At 43.5% G+C, this 14,766-nt stretch overlaps 1 protein-coding gene across 7 annotated transcripts in view; it reads right to left on the bottom strand.

The window, feature by feature from the left end:
- Nucleotides 1–12,782: 12,782 nt before the first annotated feature.
- The window catches only part of LOC138757675 (uncharacterized), a 124,035-nt gene continuing 122,051 nt past the window's right edge, over nucleotides 12,783–14,766 (bottom strand). For all 7 annotated transcript variants that reach the window (XM_069925409.1, XM_069925377.1, XM_069925384.1 and 4 more), the window contains one exon: nucleotides 12,783–13,202. In XM_069925409.1, coding sequence (XP_069781510.1) covers nucleotides 13,091–13,202 — 112 coding nt within the window. In that variant the 3' untranslated portion in view covers nucleotides 12,783–13,090. The remainder of the gene's footprint in view (nucleotides 13,203–14,766) is intronic.

The raw sequence follows: 14,766 nt of genomic DNA, 5'->3' as shown, positions 1-14,766 counted from the left end.
TGGCTTCTTGTTTCCTTGAACTGCATGAATTAGATTGATAAGTTTACAGACATTATCCGCTGTGCATCTTTTCTTAATAAATCCAGTTTGATTTTGTTTTACTATTTTTGGTACACAATTGGCCAATCTATTTGCTAATAATTTCACTATTATCTTATAATCTGAATTAAGTAGAGATATTGGTCTATATGATGTTGGTGTTAATGGATTCTTCCCTGTCTTTGGTATTACTGTAATTATTGCAGTCTTACATGAATCTGGCAAGTTTTGTATTTCTTCTATCTGATTCATTACTTCCAGGAGAGGAGGAATTAATAACTCTTTAAATGTTTTATAGAATTCTATTGGGAATCCATCCTCTCCAGACGTTTTATTGTTCGGCAGCTTTTTTAATATATCCTGTTCTTCCTCTCTTTCAAATGGTTTTATCAGATTGTTTCGATCCTCTTCTTGCAATTTCAGCAGTTCAATTTTAGCTAAAACTTCTTCTACTTTATCATCCTTCCCCTCATTCTCAGTTTGGTATAATTGTTCATAAAATTCCTTAAAGTTCTCATTAATCTCCATTGGATTATATGTAATTTGTTTGTCCTTTTCCCATGATGCCAATACATTTCTTTTAGCTTGTTCTGTTTTAAGTTGCCAGGCTAATATTTTATGTGTTTTTTCTCCTAGTTTGTAATACTTTTGCTTTATTTTCATTATGTTCTTCTCCACCTTATACGTTTGTAATGTTTTGTATTTTTTTTTGTCCTCCAATTCTCTCCTTTTCGTTATATCATTCCTTTTTACTAGTTCCTTTTCTGTACTTACTATCTGCCTTTCCAGCTGCTCTATTTCCTGATTGTAGTTCTTTTTCATCTTAGTTACATAACTTATTATCTGCCCTCTAATGAAGGCTTTCATTGCATCCCATAATATAAATTTGTCTTTCACTGATTCCGTATTTATTTCAAAATATGTTTTAATTTGGCATTCAATAAACTCTCTAAATTCCTGTCCTTTAAGTAGCATGGAGTTTAACCTCCATCTATATGTTCTTGATAGGATGTCCTCCAATTCTATTGCTAATAACAGGGGTGAATGATCAGATAGTAATCTAGCTTTATATTCAGTTTTTCTAACTCTCCCTTGAATATGGGCCGACAACAAAAAACATATAAATCCTTGAGTATGTTTTATGCCTACTTGAATATATGATAATATTCCTTCTCTCTTGGGTGCTGTCTCCTCCATATATCCATAAGTTTCATTTTCTGCATTGATTTAACCATAAATTTGGCCACTTTATTCTTTTTGCTAGTCTTTTGTCCAGTTTTATCCAACATTGGATCCAAATTAAGGTTAAAATCCCCTCCTATCAATATATTTCCTTGTGTATCTACAATCTTCAAAACAATATCTTGCATAAACTTTTGATCCTCCTCATTAGATGTAAATATATTAAACAAATTCCAAAATTCTGAATATATCTGACACTTTATCATTACATACCTCGCAGCTGGATCTATTATTTCCTCCTTTATTTTGATTGGTACATTTTTATTAATTAATATAGCTACACCTCTAGCTTTTGAATTATATGATGTTACCGCCTCGTGCCCTACCCAGTCTCTCTTTGATTTGTTATGTTCCACTTCAGTTAGATGCGTTTCCTGCACAAATGCTATATCTATTTTTTTCTTTTTTCAGTAAATTTAATAGCCTCTTCCTTTTAATTTGGTTATGTATTCCATTAATGTTTATAGTCATATAGTTCAATGTAGCCATGTCATATCCTCCTTACACCCCATTTCCGCTTCCTCACCACCACCACCCCCCCTTTTCCCCATTTTCATCTCTCAGTTTTCCCTTTTTAAACTCAATGTATGACAACAATTTAAAACATAAAATACTCCAACAACTCCCACATCAAACATTCCCTTAACCCAAAATATCCCCCCCCTCTCTGAGTTGCCCCTTATCCCTTGCCGGGCAACCACAACTCCCCTTTCCATTTGGATTGCGAACCTGCTCACAAGCGTCAACTGATATCGCAGTGACGGTTATTCTCCCCCCAACCCCTCCAGGAAACACTTTTTTTAACACATGTAGCAAAGTTCTCCCTTTTTTCCCCTTACTTCCTTTCTTCCCTTCTCTTTCCTTTCTATAGTTCTTTACATATACATTGTTTTTACATCTATATATATATATATATATATATATTATTGTCGTTCTTCATTCTTGTTACATCTCTTCATCTCTCCTTCTGTCCTGCAAATATTCTGCAAATTCTTGTGCTTCCTCCGGATCCGAGAATAGTCTGTTTTGCTCCCCGGGTATAAATATTTTAAGCACAGCTGGATGTCTTAACATGAATTTGTAACCTTTTTTCCATAGGATTGATTTTGCTGTATTAAACTCCTTCCTCTTCTTTAAGAGTTCAAAACTTATGTCTGGTTAAAAAAAATATTTGTTGCCCCTTATATTCCAATGGTTTATTGTCTTCTCTAATTTTATTTCTTGCACACTCCAGTATATTTTCTCTTGTATATCTCAAAAATTTTACTAAAACAGATCTTGGTTTTTGATGTGTCTATGGTTTCGGAGCTAGAGTTCTGTGTGCCCTTTCTATTTCCGTTCCTTCCTGCATTTCTGTCATTCCCAGGACCTTCAGGATCCATTCTTTTATAAATTCCTTCATGTCTGTGCCTTCTTCATCTTCCTTTAGGCCCACTATTTTAATGTTTCCGCCTACTATAATTTTCCAAAATATCAATTTTCTGAGCTAACAACTCTTGTGTCTCTTTAATTTTTTATCACTTTCTTCCAATTTTCCTCAAGTCGTTTACTTCCATTTCTACAGCTGTTTCTCGTTCTTCCATATTTTCTACTATTTTCCCTATTTCTGTCATGACTAGCTCTAATCTTTGCATTTTATCTTCTGTTCTTTTCATTTTTCTTTTAATTGCACTAAATTCTAATGACAACCATTCTTTTAATGCTCTCATTTGAAAAAAAACTTTATCTATATTCTGTCCAACTGTTTTACCTTCTATCTCTCTGTGAAGATCTTGTTCGTCTTCTTCCTCTTCTGTGTCTGTACCTGTGTTTGTGTCTTCTTCTTCTCTTCTTTGTATCTGTGTCTCTTCTGATTTTTCTGATGAGTTGTTTGTCTCACTTTGTCAGGCCTCTTCTTGCTTGGCCTCTTGCTGTTGGTCCTCTTCTGCTGAGCTGCTCATCTGTTGATCCTCCTGCTGCTGCTCTTCTTTCCTTTCACCCAGTCGACTTTCTTTCTCACCTGGTATTTCACTCCCTCTCCTGCCGCTTTCCTCCTCCTCCAGCTGAGAGCCCTGGTGTCGGGCATCCCTCAGCTGGTCACGCCGTGGTTGCCTGCTCCTCGGCTGAGCCTCCCTCACGTCAGTGTTTTCCTCCTCCTTAGATTGTGCACTGTGCACTTTTGTTTGGCTTAGAGAGCCATTTTTGCAGTCTAGCGGTTAGGGGGTCATGATTCTGTGGGGCCGTCACCAACCTCGGAGATCGGGCGCTCTTCTCCACCATGGCTCCCTGTTTCTTCGTGCAGGTAAGGCTTTCTCCTTTCTTTTCCAGCGTCTTTTCTTCTTTTTTTCCCGTTGTTTTTACTTTTTCTTTCTTAGGTTCCATTTTCTTTCTTTTCTCTACAACTTTATCTTTTATTTCTTATATTTTGTATTTTTTGAACTTTGTCTTTTCTTAACTTTTTTTCTTCTTTTCTGGAGTGGGCTGGTTTACCCTACTGGCCACTACTCCATCATGTGACTCCTCCCAGCATAGGCATGATTGATACCTGTTTGAAACAGGAGGGTACCATGCCCTGCCAGAGTGATATGTTGAAGATATCTGTGAATACATTGATAACTTGGTCAGTACAGATTTTTAATACTTGGACAGGTACTCTGTCTGGACTGGATGCTTTTCTCAGATTCACTCTCCTGAAGGCAGCATGCACATCATTCTCAGGTACAGACAATATGGGATCATCAGGGGACATGGGGATGCAGAGGGGTGGTTCTTTGCTCTTACTATGATCAAAGCAGGCGGAGAAGGCATCGAGATCCTCAGGGAGTGAAGCTTTGCTGTCTGCTACTGCATGGGATTTGGGTTTGAGGCAGGTAATGCCATTTAGGCCCTGGCCCAGCTGTCAGCTGTTCTTTGTTGTTTACATTTTCATCCAGAGTTTCCACTTTGCCTGGCAGATAGCTTTTCGTAGGTCATACCTGCTCCTTCTCTATTGATCTGGATTTCTGGACTTAAATGCCTGTGATCTGGCTCTCAGCAGGTTCCAGGTTTCATTGTTCATCCAGGGTTTTTGGTTGGGGAAACCCTGAATGATTTGGTGGGAACCGCACTCATCCACACCTGTTTTGATAAATTCTGTGACAGCCCTGGTGTAATCATTCAGATCCTCAGTTGAGTCCATGAACACTGCGCAATCCACTGTATTGTGGGTCATTGAAATAACCATTAAATTGTTTCTAACATAGCTTTGTGTAAATTTTGAGGTGGATAACCAAACCAATTGTTAGAATCTCTGAGCAATGAACTCATTAGTCATATCTCTGCTGTGAGATGCCATGGCAACACTACTGCCACTTTGTTAACTTCCACAGGCCTTTCATTTCAAATGAGGGTTACTGCTGCAAGACCACAGATGGGTGATTTTCCTTAGAAATGAGTCATTTCACATGAAAATAGAGTTCAGAGATTTATTACCTTTCATTAGAATTAAGCATACATCCATTATTACACATATATTCAAGGTCATACAATACATTACATCATGTTTCAAGATCTAAAATTTAGTGGCACGTTAGGACTTGTTAAATTCTTGAATATTTACTGTAAATCTTTTTATAAATTTATCTCACTCTACAGTTATACAAATTTTCTCATAGCTAAAGTATAATCTGATTAGTTCAGCTTTAATAAAAATAGTTCCCTACTTGATAGGAAAAAGGAAGATTAATCTGGATTCTAGAACTGTGGTGCGCTGTTAGACAGAATCAGACGCACACAAGGTAAAGACTGAACAACAGGCTTTAATCCACAAAAACCTCCACAGAGCCAGGCTGGCTGTGGCTGAAGCAACTCAGTGTGTGGCCTCGGGAGGCCGGCACAGGCTTATATCCCGGAGGTTGATTGACACCCAACCAGGTGGGGCTTGATCCATTCAGGCCGACTGATTGGCAGCCGGCCAGGTGTTGTCCTGTCCCCTTACACTCCTGCAGGTACAGAGGTTGCCCCCTGCAGAAGGCTGGTGGTGGACCACCACATTCAACCCCTTCTTTAAAATTGTCCGGTGGGGGGGGTCAGTAACAAGGAATCACACCAACTATGTACACATAATATTTACAGGTTGAGACGATTTGGCGGCCGCCTGTGTCTCTGTGACCGTCGTAGGACTGGCTCCTGGTCACAGGGGAAATGGGGGGGCTGGCGGCAGGGGTATGTGTGGCTGGTGTGGTGCCATGCGGAGGAGTGGCCAGGGGAGCCGGCATCAACATATGCAGGTCATTTTGGATGGGTGGAGGTGCGGGTTCATCCCTTGGCTGAAGTAGGTCTCTGATGGTCAAGGAGGCCCTGCGTGCCCCATAGCTGCATGGGGATGGGGGTGTATGCCCGGTCAGCGTCATCCTGGGTGCTCCTGCTGGTGCCAGGTCCCTGGTTGAGATGGTGTCCTCCCTGCCACTGACAAACCTAATGTAAGCTTAGTTTATTTATGATTTGCATGAAGGAGGAACACCTGCTCCACCAGGGCTTCGGCCTTGTGTGTCCTTGCATGCTTACGCAGAAGCACCGGTCCCGGGGACGTGAGCCATGCTGGGAGTGACATTCCAGTCGCCGACCTCCTGGGGAATGAGAACAGATGTTCGTGAGGGGTCTCATTGGTAGCCGTGCACAGCAGTGATCGAATGGCATGGAGCGCCTCGGGCGGGGCGTCCTGCCAGAATTCAATGGCCCAGCCTTTTGACCTGAGGGCCAGGAGAATTGCCTTCTAGACCACCCCATTCTCACGTTCCACTTGCCCGTTGCCTCTTGGATTATAGCTTGTCGTGCGAATGGTCGCGATACCCCTCGCCAGTACAGCTCGTCGCTCATGAAACTAGACCCCCGGTTGCTGGTGAAGATCTGCCCCAGGGCCCTGATAACGGTGGCTGTGGAGGTGTCTGGACAAGGGATGGCGAAAGGGAAGGATGAGTACTTATCCATTACCGTGAGGAAGTAGACGTTTCAGTTCGGAAGGCAGGGGCCCTTTGAAGTCCATGCCGAGATGCTCGAAAGGCCAAGTAGCCTTTACAACATGGGCCTGGGGTGGGGGGGGGGTGCGGAAGAAATGGGGTTCACACTCCGCACAGACCAGACAGGCCTCGGTCATGTCCCTGACGTCCTTGATGGTGTATGGCAGATTTCGGGACTTAACGAAATGGTACAACTGGGTGACGCCCAGATGGCAGAGGGACTCATGCAATGCCTGCAACCTGTCATCATCCATTGACATGCAGGTGCGAGAGAGGGCATCAGGGGAGTCGTTAAACTTCCCGGGGCAGTACTGGATGTCATAGCTGTAGGTTGCCAGCTCGACTCTCCAGCACAGGATCTTGTCATTCTTGATCTTGCTCTTGTGGGAAGTGTTAAACATTTACGCCATGGCCCTCTGGTCTATAAGGAGCGCGAATCTCCTGCCAGCCAGGTAGTGGCGCCAATGGCAGATAGCTTCCACAATCCTTTTCAATGGCAGACTTCCCTAGCTTGAAGCCGTAGAGGGTCCTGGAAAAGGTGACAGGGTGCCCCCACCCCCCCACCTCCTTGGCTGAGGGTAGCAGCGAGGGCCACCTTGGAGGCATCGCTCTCCACCTGGAAGGGGAAGTCCTCATCCACAGCCTGCATTGTGGTGTCCGCGATGTCTTGCCTGATGTGGGTGAAGGCTACCTGCGCCTCAGGAGGGAGGGGAAAAGTTGTGGCTTGGGCCAGTGGGCGAACCTTGTCCAAGAAGTGAGGGACCCACTGCGAGTAATAAGAGAACAGGCCCAGGCACCTGCGCAGGGCCTTTAGCTTGGGGGGGGGAGAGGTAACTCCATTAATGGGCACATCCTTTCAGATCTGGGCTGACGACTCCATGGGCCACAATGTACCCCAGGATGGCGAAGCGGGTGGTGCTGAACACACACTTCTCCTTGTTGTAAGTGAGGTTCAGCTCCGCGGCCGTCTGGAGGAATTTTTCCAGGTTAGCATCATAGTCCTGCTGGTCACGGCCGCAGATCGTGACGTTATCCAGATATGGGAACGTCACCTTCAGCTTATGCTGCTCTACCATGTGATCCATCTCCCACTGGAAGACAGAGGCTCTGTTGGTGACCCCAAAAGGAACCCAGCAGAACTGGTACAGGTGCCCGTCCGCCTCAAAGGCATTGTAGGGCTTGTCCTTCGGGTGGATAGGGATTTGGTGATACGCCGATTTCAGGTCAATTGTGGGCAATCTCATTGACCATGTTGGCGATCCTCAGCAGGGGTTAGATATCCAGCTGGGTGTACTGATTAATGGTCTGGCTGTAATCCATGACCATCCTCGCTTACTTCCCCCTTTGACCACCAGGACTTGGGCTCTCCATTGTCTGTTACTGAGCTCTATAACGCCTTTCGCCAGGAGTCGCCGCAACTCTGCCTTGAAGAAGTCCCTGTCTGCAGTGCAATAGTGCCTACTTCAAGCGGCCATCAGCTTGCAGCCTAGCGCAAGATGTGGGAAGAGCGCTGGTGGGGTGATGCGCAGTGTGGAGAGGCCACAGGTTGGCCAGGGCTGGTAAGTTGGCGTGCTGTACAATGTGAGTGGAGGTTGGTGCCCCCCGAAGGCAAAGGTGACACTCTGCAGGTGGCACTGGCAATCCAGGCCCAGGAGGAGTGGTGTGCAGAGATTGGGCATGACCAGGAGCCTGAATCCTGTGGAAGTCTCCCCTCCCACTATTATATCGACCAAGCAGTCCCCAAGGGTACCAACAGTCTTATCCTTGGTGGCGAGGGCAATTGAGCAGGTTGTGAGGTGGACCTTTAACCTTAGGGAGTGGGCCACACTTGGGAGAACGAAACTCTCAGTGCTGCCACTGTCCAACAGGCACTTTGTTACCTGCCTGTTGACTCGCACGTCCATCATCGAGCACCCGAGATCGTGGGGAATGTCCCTGGTCAGCGTGGTGGCAGCAGGACCATATCAGAGTCAGAGTCATCGCTATCTGGAGGGATGGGGAGTGTCGATAGGGCGGCCTGGTCATCGCCCATGTTGACCACGTCGACATCGGCCGTGAGGTGCAGCATGCAGTAGCCGATGGCCTCCAGAGGTGTGGGGAACATCGATAGGGTGGCCTGGTCATCACTCATGTTGGACCATGTTGCCATCGGTCGCTGGGTGCGGCATGTGGCAGCTGATGGCACCCAGAGGCGTGGGGAGCATCGGTAGGGCAGCCTGGTTATCACCCGTGTTGACCACGTCATTCACAGCATCATCAGGGGCCCTCTGTGTTGGGCACTGCCTGGCCCAAGATGGCAGGGACACGTGAGGAGCTGCTGCATGGCTGGCCTCCTTCCCCAGCCGTGTCCGCAGCGGCAGGGGAAGTGACGTCATCAGGGCCAGCAGCAGTGATGTCATTATGTCAGCCGGAAGTGACATCATGCCGTGAGCCGGAAGTGACATCATGCCGTGAGCCGGAAGTGACGTCACTGTAGTTCTCAGTGAGGGCTAGTGCAGGTGCTCGAGACACATACTGTGATGATTGCTGGCAGGGCCGGATGTTGTGCGGTCGAAGTCAGGGAAGACAAAAGTTGTTACAGGGACAATGGTGCCGTCCAGCATGCACACGGGGGGGGGTCCACGGGGGAGGTAGGGAGGTCATAGAGGGCTGCTGAGCTGCCGGCAGGTTTAGAGAGGCACACTTTTGCAAAGTGACCTTTCTTGCCGCATTGGGAACAATACTGGTTCCTAGCTGGGCAGTTTTGGCGTGATCATTGATCTGACCCGCACCAGGACCCACAGTACTTACAGGGGCGCCGGGCGCCTGCCACAGCGATGTTCTCCTCCCCAGCTCGGCCTGGGGTTGCAGCTGCAATGTGAGAGGGCCATGAGAGAGCCTGGGAAAAACCAGAATTGAAGGCTTCAACGTGCAGGGCTTCTGCTTCCAGGGTTTGGACCACTTCCACAGTCCTGGTTAGGGCATAGATGTTGTCCTCCAACAGCTTCTGCTGGATGGTCCTCGAGCGTAGACCTCGGACGAAGGCATCCTAGATCAGCCTCTCGACCTCTTCTACACCTACCCTGGGTTCAGCCAGACACAGTCGGGCCAACTCTCGGCAGTGTCCCACGTAAGACTCAGCCGTCTCCCTGGGTTGCTGGGCTCAGGTGTTCAGACCACATTCATGGGGGGCTTGTACAAGTTCTCAAGAGTTTCCATTGTGCTCTTGTACGTGGTGCAGCCTTTGGTTATATGGAAGGCTCGGGGACCCAGCTTTGGACCAACCTCTTCCGATCGGAGTCCAGGATGTTGCCTTAGTGTGCCTCGATGATTGCTTCGACCGCGTGCTGCCAGATCTCGAAGCATGTCTGGGCTTCCAGGTGGCATGAGTCGACCTTGAGGCTCCCTGCGCATAGGAGTTTTTCCATGGCAGCCATGGGAAAATTTTGTGGATTAAATTGTGGTGTGCTGTTGGACGGAATCAGACACACACAAGGTAAAGACTGAACAACAGGCTTTAATCCACAAAAACCTCCAGAGCCAGGCTGGCTGTGGCTACAGCAACTCTGAGTGAGGCCTTGGGAGGCCGGCGCAGGGTTATATCCCGGAGGGTGATTGACACCCAACTGGGTGGGGTTTGATCCATTCTGGCTGACTGATTGGCAGCCGGCCTGGTGTTGTCCTGTCCCCTTACACTTCTGCAGGTACAGAAGTTTCCCCCTGCAGTAAGCTGGTGGTGTACCACCACAAGAACAATAATTATAGCAATATTTATCTGGATCAAGCATGGTAACAAAAAAAAAACTAACTAGGACAAATAACATGTCTAGTAATAATAATTTAACTGGTTGAGGGTAGAGCTGGGCTAATGCAATCGGTTAGCTTGGATGCAAATCATAAAAGGAATAAATTGAGTTTAAAGCTGAGAGAAAATGAACAGGAATTCCTTCTTGGTTGGTAGTATTACCACTAACAAGAGATGATCTATCTCAGAATTGCCACTGCAATAATACAACTAAACTTTTTAAATTAAAATTTAAAAAATATACAATACAGTAACAGGCCATTTCGGCCCACCAGCCTAAGCTGCCCAATTAACCTACAACCCTCAGTACGTTTTGAACGGTGGAAGGAAACCCACGCAGACACAGGGAGAATGAACAAACTCCTTACAGACAGTGCAGGATTTGAACCCCAGCCCCAGTCACTGGTGCTGCTACAGGACTGTGCTCACTGCCACACCAATTGTGCCACTCTTAATATTTTATTAGGTATTTTCATAACTGAAGGGTTTTGATGGAGCAGCCATGGAGAGACCATACCTGATGACACAGGATCAACTCGATCACAAAATAAAGGGGTCTTTGTTACATTGTGAGCTATTATCTGGAATGGATAGAAGATGATTCATTGGGATATCAGATTTATAAGATACTGGAAGAACAGCATCTTTCACCTCCCCAAGATGTCTCAACAATTAGAGCAGTGGTTCTCAACCTTTTTGTTTTCCATTCACCTGCCACTTTAAGTAATCCCTTACTAACCACAGAGCACCCACAGCATCCTATGCTAACAGTGTTTTGTGGTTAGTAAGAATTACTTAAGGTGGTTTGTGAGAGGGGAAAAAAGGTTGAGAACCATTGTATTGGAGCTTCTGAACAAGTCACTTCTACACCCAGCAAGTTTTTACAAACAGAATCTGATAAATAACAGGGGGACGGCCTTGGATTGAAGAATAAACATTGAGCAAGTCACCTGAATACCTCATCTGGAAAAAAAAATCATATGATCTTTTGTGGCCAAACAGCAAGGCAGACTAGCACAATGACAGAGTGCTTCATCGTCCTTGCTACTGCTCGGAGGTCCTGATTGTGAGGGCACATCATTAGAGAGGTGCCTGGATGTATTCTTCTTAATCCAATTGTAGGTAACTGTCATGGGTAACGCCAAATATGTGAGAAATTTAATCAAGTTAGTACAGACTTGATAACATTTCAAGATAGGAGTTTGGTTTAGAGATGATCCCCAATTACCCAAAGGTCTTTAACCTGCTGTAAGTCGCATTTCAAATGAAATCTTAGAACAATAGGACAACTGACATGATGTAAAGTTGGCAACAGAACAAGTCATATGTATACCTGATTGGATATGAAAAGTCATGTTCCTTGGTTAAAGTATTTTATTGAATTATAGAATGATACAGTGCAGAGCATGAACCATCAACTTTTTTTTAAATCTAAAATTTTTTATTAAATAAGTAAATAGATATATACAGAAAATTTGTAATATACACACAAATGGCAAATATAAAGGAAATCAACAAAGTTGTCTATTTTATAGAGAACATCTATAAGATAACAAAACATCTTACAATTTTATCCTGAATATTTTCATTTTCTTCCCCCATCTCTTGAGCCTGTTACCAAAGCAAAGTTCTATAATTAAAGTATACCTTGTACTTGGAGTAATATAAAGTGTTGGAAAACAGGTTTTGTAATAAAACTAGAGGTTTTGAGAATAGATCAGGAAAGGCCGGCATAAGTTTTGAAACTTTATAATGAAGTTACTAACAGAATAGTGAATCTTTTCTAGATTTAAACAGGACATAATATCTCTCAGCCACTGAGCATTGGTGGGTGGGGCAGCATCCCTCCAATATAATAATATCACAAGTCTGGCCAAAGAGAGGCAAAAAACAGAACCTGAGATTTAATTGGAGTCAAACAAATGTCATCCTCTCCAGTGGTACCAAAGAGGGCAGCCAGAGGGTTAGGTTCAAGATTTAGATTAAGGATAAGGTTTGGAAGGCATCCCTCCAGTATTTTTCAAGGCTAGGGCACATCCAAAGCATATGAATAAGAGAGGCCTCATCTCTCTTACATTCATCACAACAAGAATTTACATCTGGATAAATAAGAGATAATTTAGCTTCTGAGAACAATAGACAACTGATATGTTGTAAAGTTGGTAACAGAACAAGTCATATGTATACCTGATTGGATATGAAAAAGTGTTCCTTTGTTAAAGTATTTTATTGAATTTTAGAACGATACAGTGCAGAGCATGAACCATTAACCTTTGAATCTGTGCAAATTCTTTGAATTAATTATCAAAATAGCCCCATTCCTTCACTCTGGTTCTACAATTTATTTTCTCTACTACTAAATCCACTGTACAGTTTCCTAGCAAGCCACATTTCCAGATGTTTTTAAAAAAAATTTAAAATCTTAAAACTTGTATTCAGGGTCTACAGATAACTATTTCAGTAGATTTACCAGAAGTGTGTATGCATTACCAGGCATAACTATAGGAAATAATAGGGAATCCCTAGAATGCAGTGCAAGTCTAATTCTAATGATGAAATAAATAAAAGATTTATTGAATTCAAAATTGTGCATATGGATCTTATTATAAGAAATACTTTATAATAAAATTTATCTAAAGTACTTTGTATACCATAATAAAATTACTTTGAAGTTGGAAACATTTGTACAATTCCACGGCCATTTTGCAATCAGTAAAACAAGACTCCTTGACAACAAGGAAGCTCATGAAATTAAGCTCTTTGCAACATTCAATTTACTTTGAAAATGTTACAAAGCTGTTTTTAATGTAGAAAATGCATTTCAGACAAATGTTACATTCCTTACTCTAAATATTAAGAACAAGTATTACACAGATTTAGACATTATGAGCACAAAATGAAGCAGCTCTGGATTTAAAACTTAATTTCATCTCTCAAAACTGGTACAACGTTGGAGTGCAGTTTGTTGATCACACAGGTCTCTGAGGGTGCACTGGAGAATTGTGAGCTGAGGAAGAGCAATGATTTTTGTAGGAACTTGATGTGAATTTTATTTTGATGTCTTCACGGGGACGGGTGACAGGGAGCCATTTGTAGTGCAGTGACTGATTGAGAGGGTCCATTTCCCAGGAGTAATTATTGAGCAAGTATCCAACAGCAGTCTTCAAAATGAAATAAAGAATTTCAGAAATTCAGAAAAGAAAAATTGACAAATTAAAAAGAATGTGCAGGAATGGATTTAAACGATTCTAGAGCCTCAACATCTTCCTCATTCCACCTAAAGATAAATTCACCCAACACTTGGCCTCAATTTATTCTCATTTATTTTCAAAGCCTTCATCCTTCCCTCCATCTGCTTTACCAATCCCTCTTTTTCTTATCCCTACTCCCATTTCTATCCTAAATCCATTCCACTTTTCTCTTCTACCCTTTATTGTGGTGGAACCACTGTTAATATTGTTTGTATGTGTATGGCTGGCCCGCCCCTTGCTGATTGTACCTGTGGCTCCTTCCCCTTGATTCCCCCAAGGCAGCAACAGCATAACCCCTCCCCCAGTACAAGCTCAGGTCTCAGGTCAGCAACATGAGACAGGCTTTCATTACCATAAACAGAAGGCACATCAGTCAGGTAACATCTAGTCTTTGGAGTTATTGATAGGGTGTTATAGGATTGATAGATGACGCGCTATCTCCCCATCACTAGTTTTTATTCCTGATCCGCCTTCCCCTATCCATCCATCCACCCTCTCTCCCTCCCATCCCTACTATGCACTCAACTCAATGTTAAAAGACCCCCTTCACTTTAACAATTCTGATTATATCCAACACCATGGGAGAATGAATATTATAGCACTTGCAGCTGTCACACACCAGATGTCACCTCTTGGGGGGGGGGGGGGGGGGAAAAAAAAAAAATCGGGCTAAATTATCTTAAAATAAGAGTAGCTTTTGTGCTCCAGCCTACAACTTAAAAACAAGGCCCAAAGTTTCCTGGGTAAATAATCAAACTGCCTCTATCTCCACCTATTAAATTGCAAAATATTACTATTGATAATATTAACAAATAATGCATACTCTAATTATTGTGAGCAACATTAAAGGAACATAATAGGATATTTATTCAAGGTCATTGTCTAATATTCAGGCATATTCGACTTGTTGCACTTTGAAACAATTTCACAAACACAACCAAAGCAATAGAACTCAAGATGTTTTGGGGGGGGGGGGGGGGAAAACGCATGTTGATCATTTAAAACAACCCAACAATATTCTCTCCCAGCTGGAGTGACAAAAAAAAAATCACTCAAAATATGCCTTTCACGTACTCAAAACAATTACAATATTTACTGAAGCATGCGGACACAAAGCCAATGGCCATATACTTAACAAGCATGGACTGGTGAGCCAGGAAAAACAAATTCAAGTCCCATGATTTTAAGAATCTTAATTCAATTTGGGAAATAAGAAAATAAAAAAGTCACAATGAAACATTTGATCACTGAAAAACAAGTAGTTCAAAAATATCCATTAAGAAATCTGTTGTCCATATAGGCTTTGTCTAGGTTTCCACAGACAACAGCCCCCTATGGTGCCCATTCAGGTGGATCCAGGGCAAGGAGGAATGGAAAATAACTGACAATAATGACCACATTCTCTAACAATGAATAAAAACACATTTCCCACATGGCCTCAGAATTTTTCTGCCTCCCTACATTGAGAACTTCA

Source organism: Narcine bancroftii, chromosome 1 (genome assembly GCF_036971445.1).
Source record: "Narcine bancroftii isolate sNarBan1 chromosome 1, sNarBan1.hap1, whole genome shotgun sequence".
In the NCBI taxonomy this organism is placed as follows: Eukaryota; Metazoa; Chordata; class Chondrichthyes; order Torpediniformes; family Narcinidae; genus Narcine; species Narcine bancroftii.
Note: the sequence above shows the minus strand (reverse complement) of the source record. Positions and strands in the feature narration are given on the sequence as shown.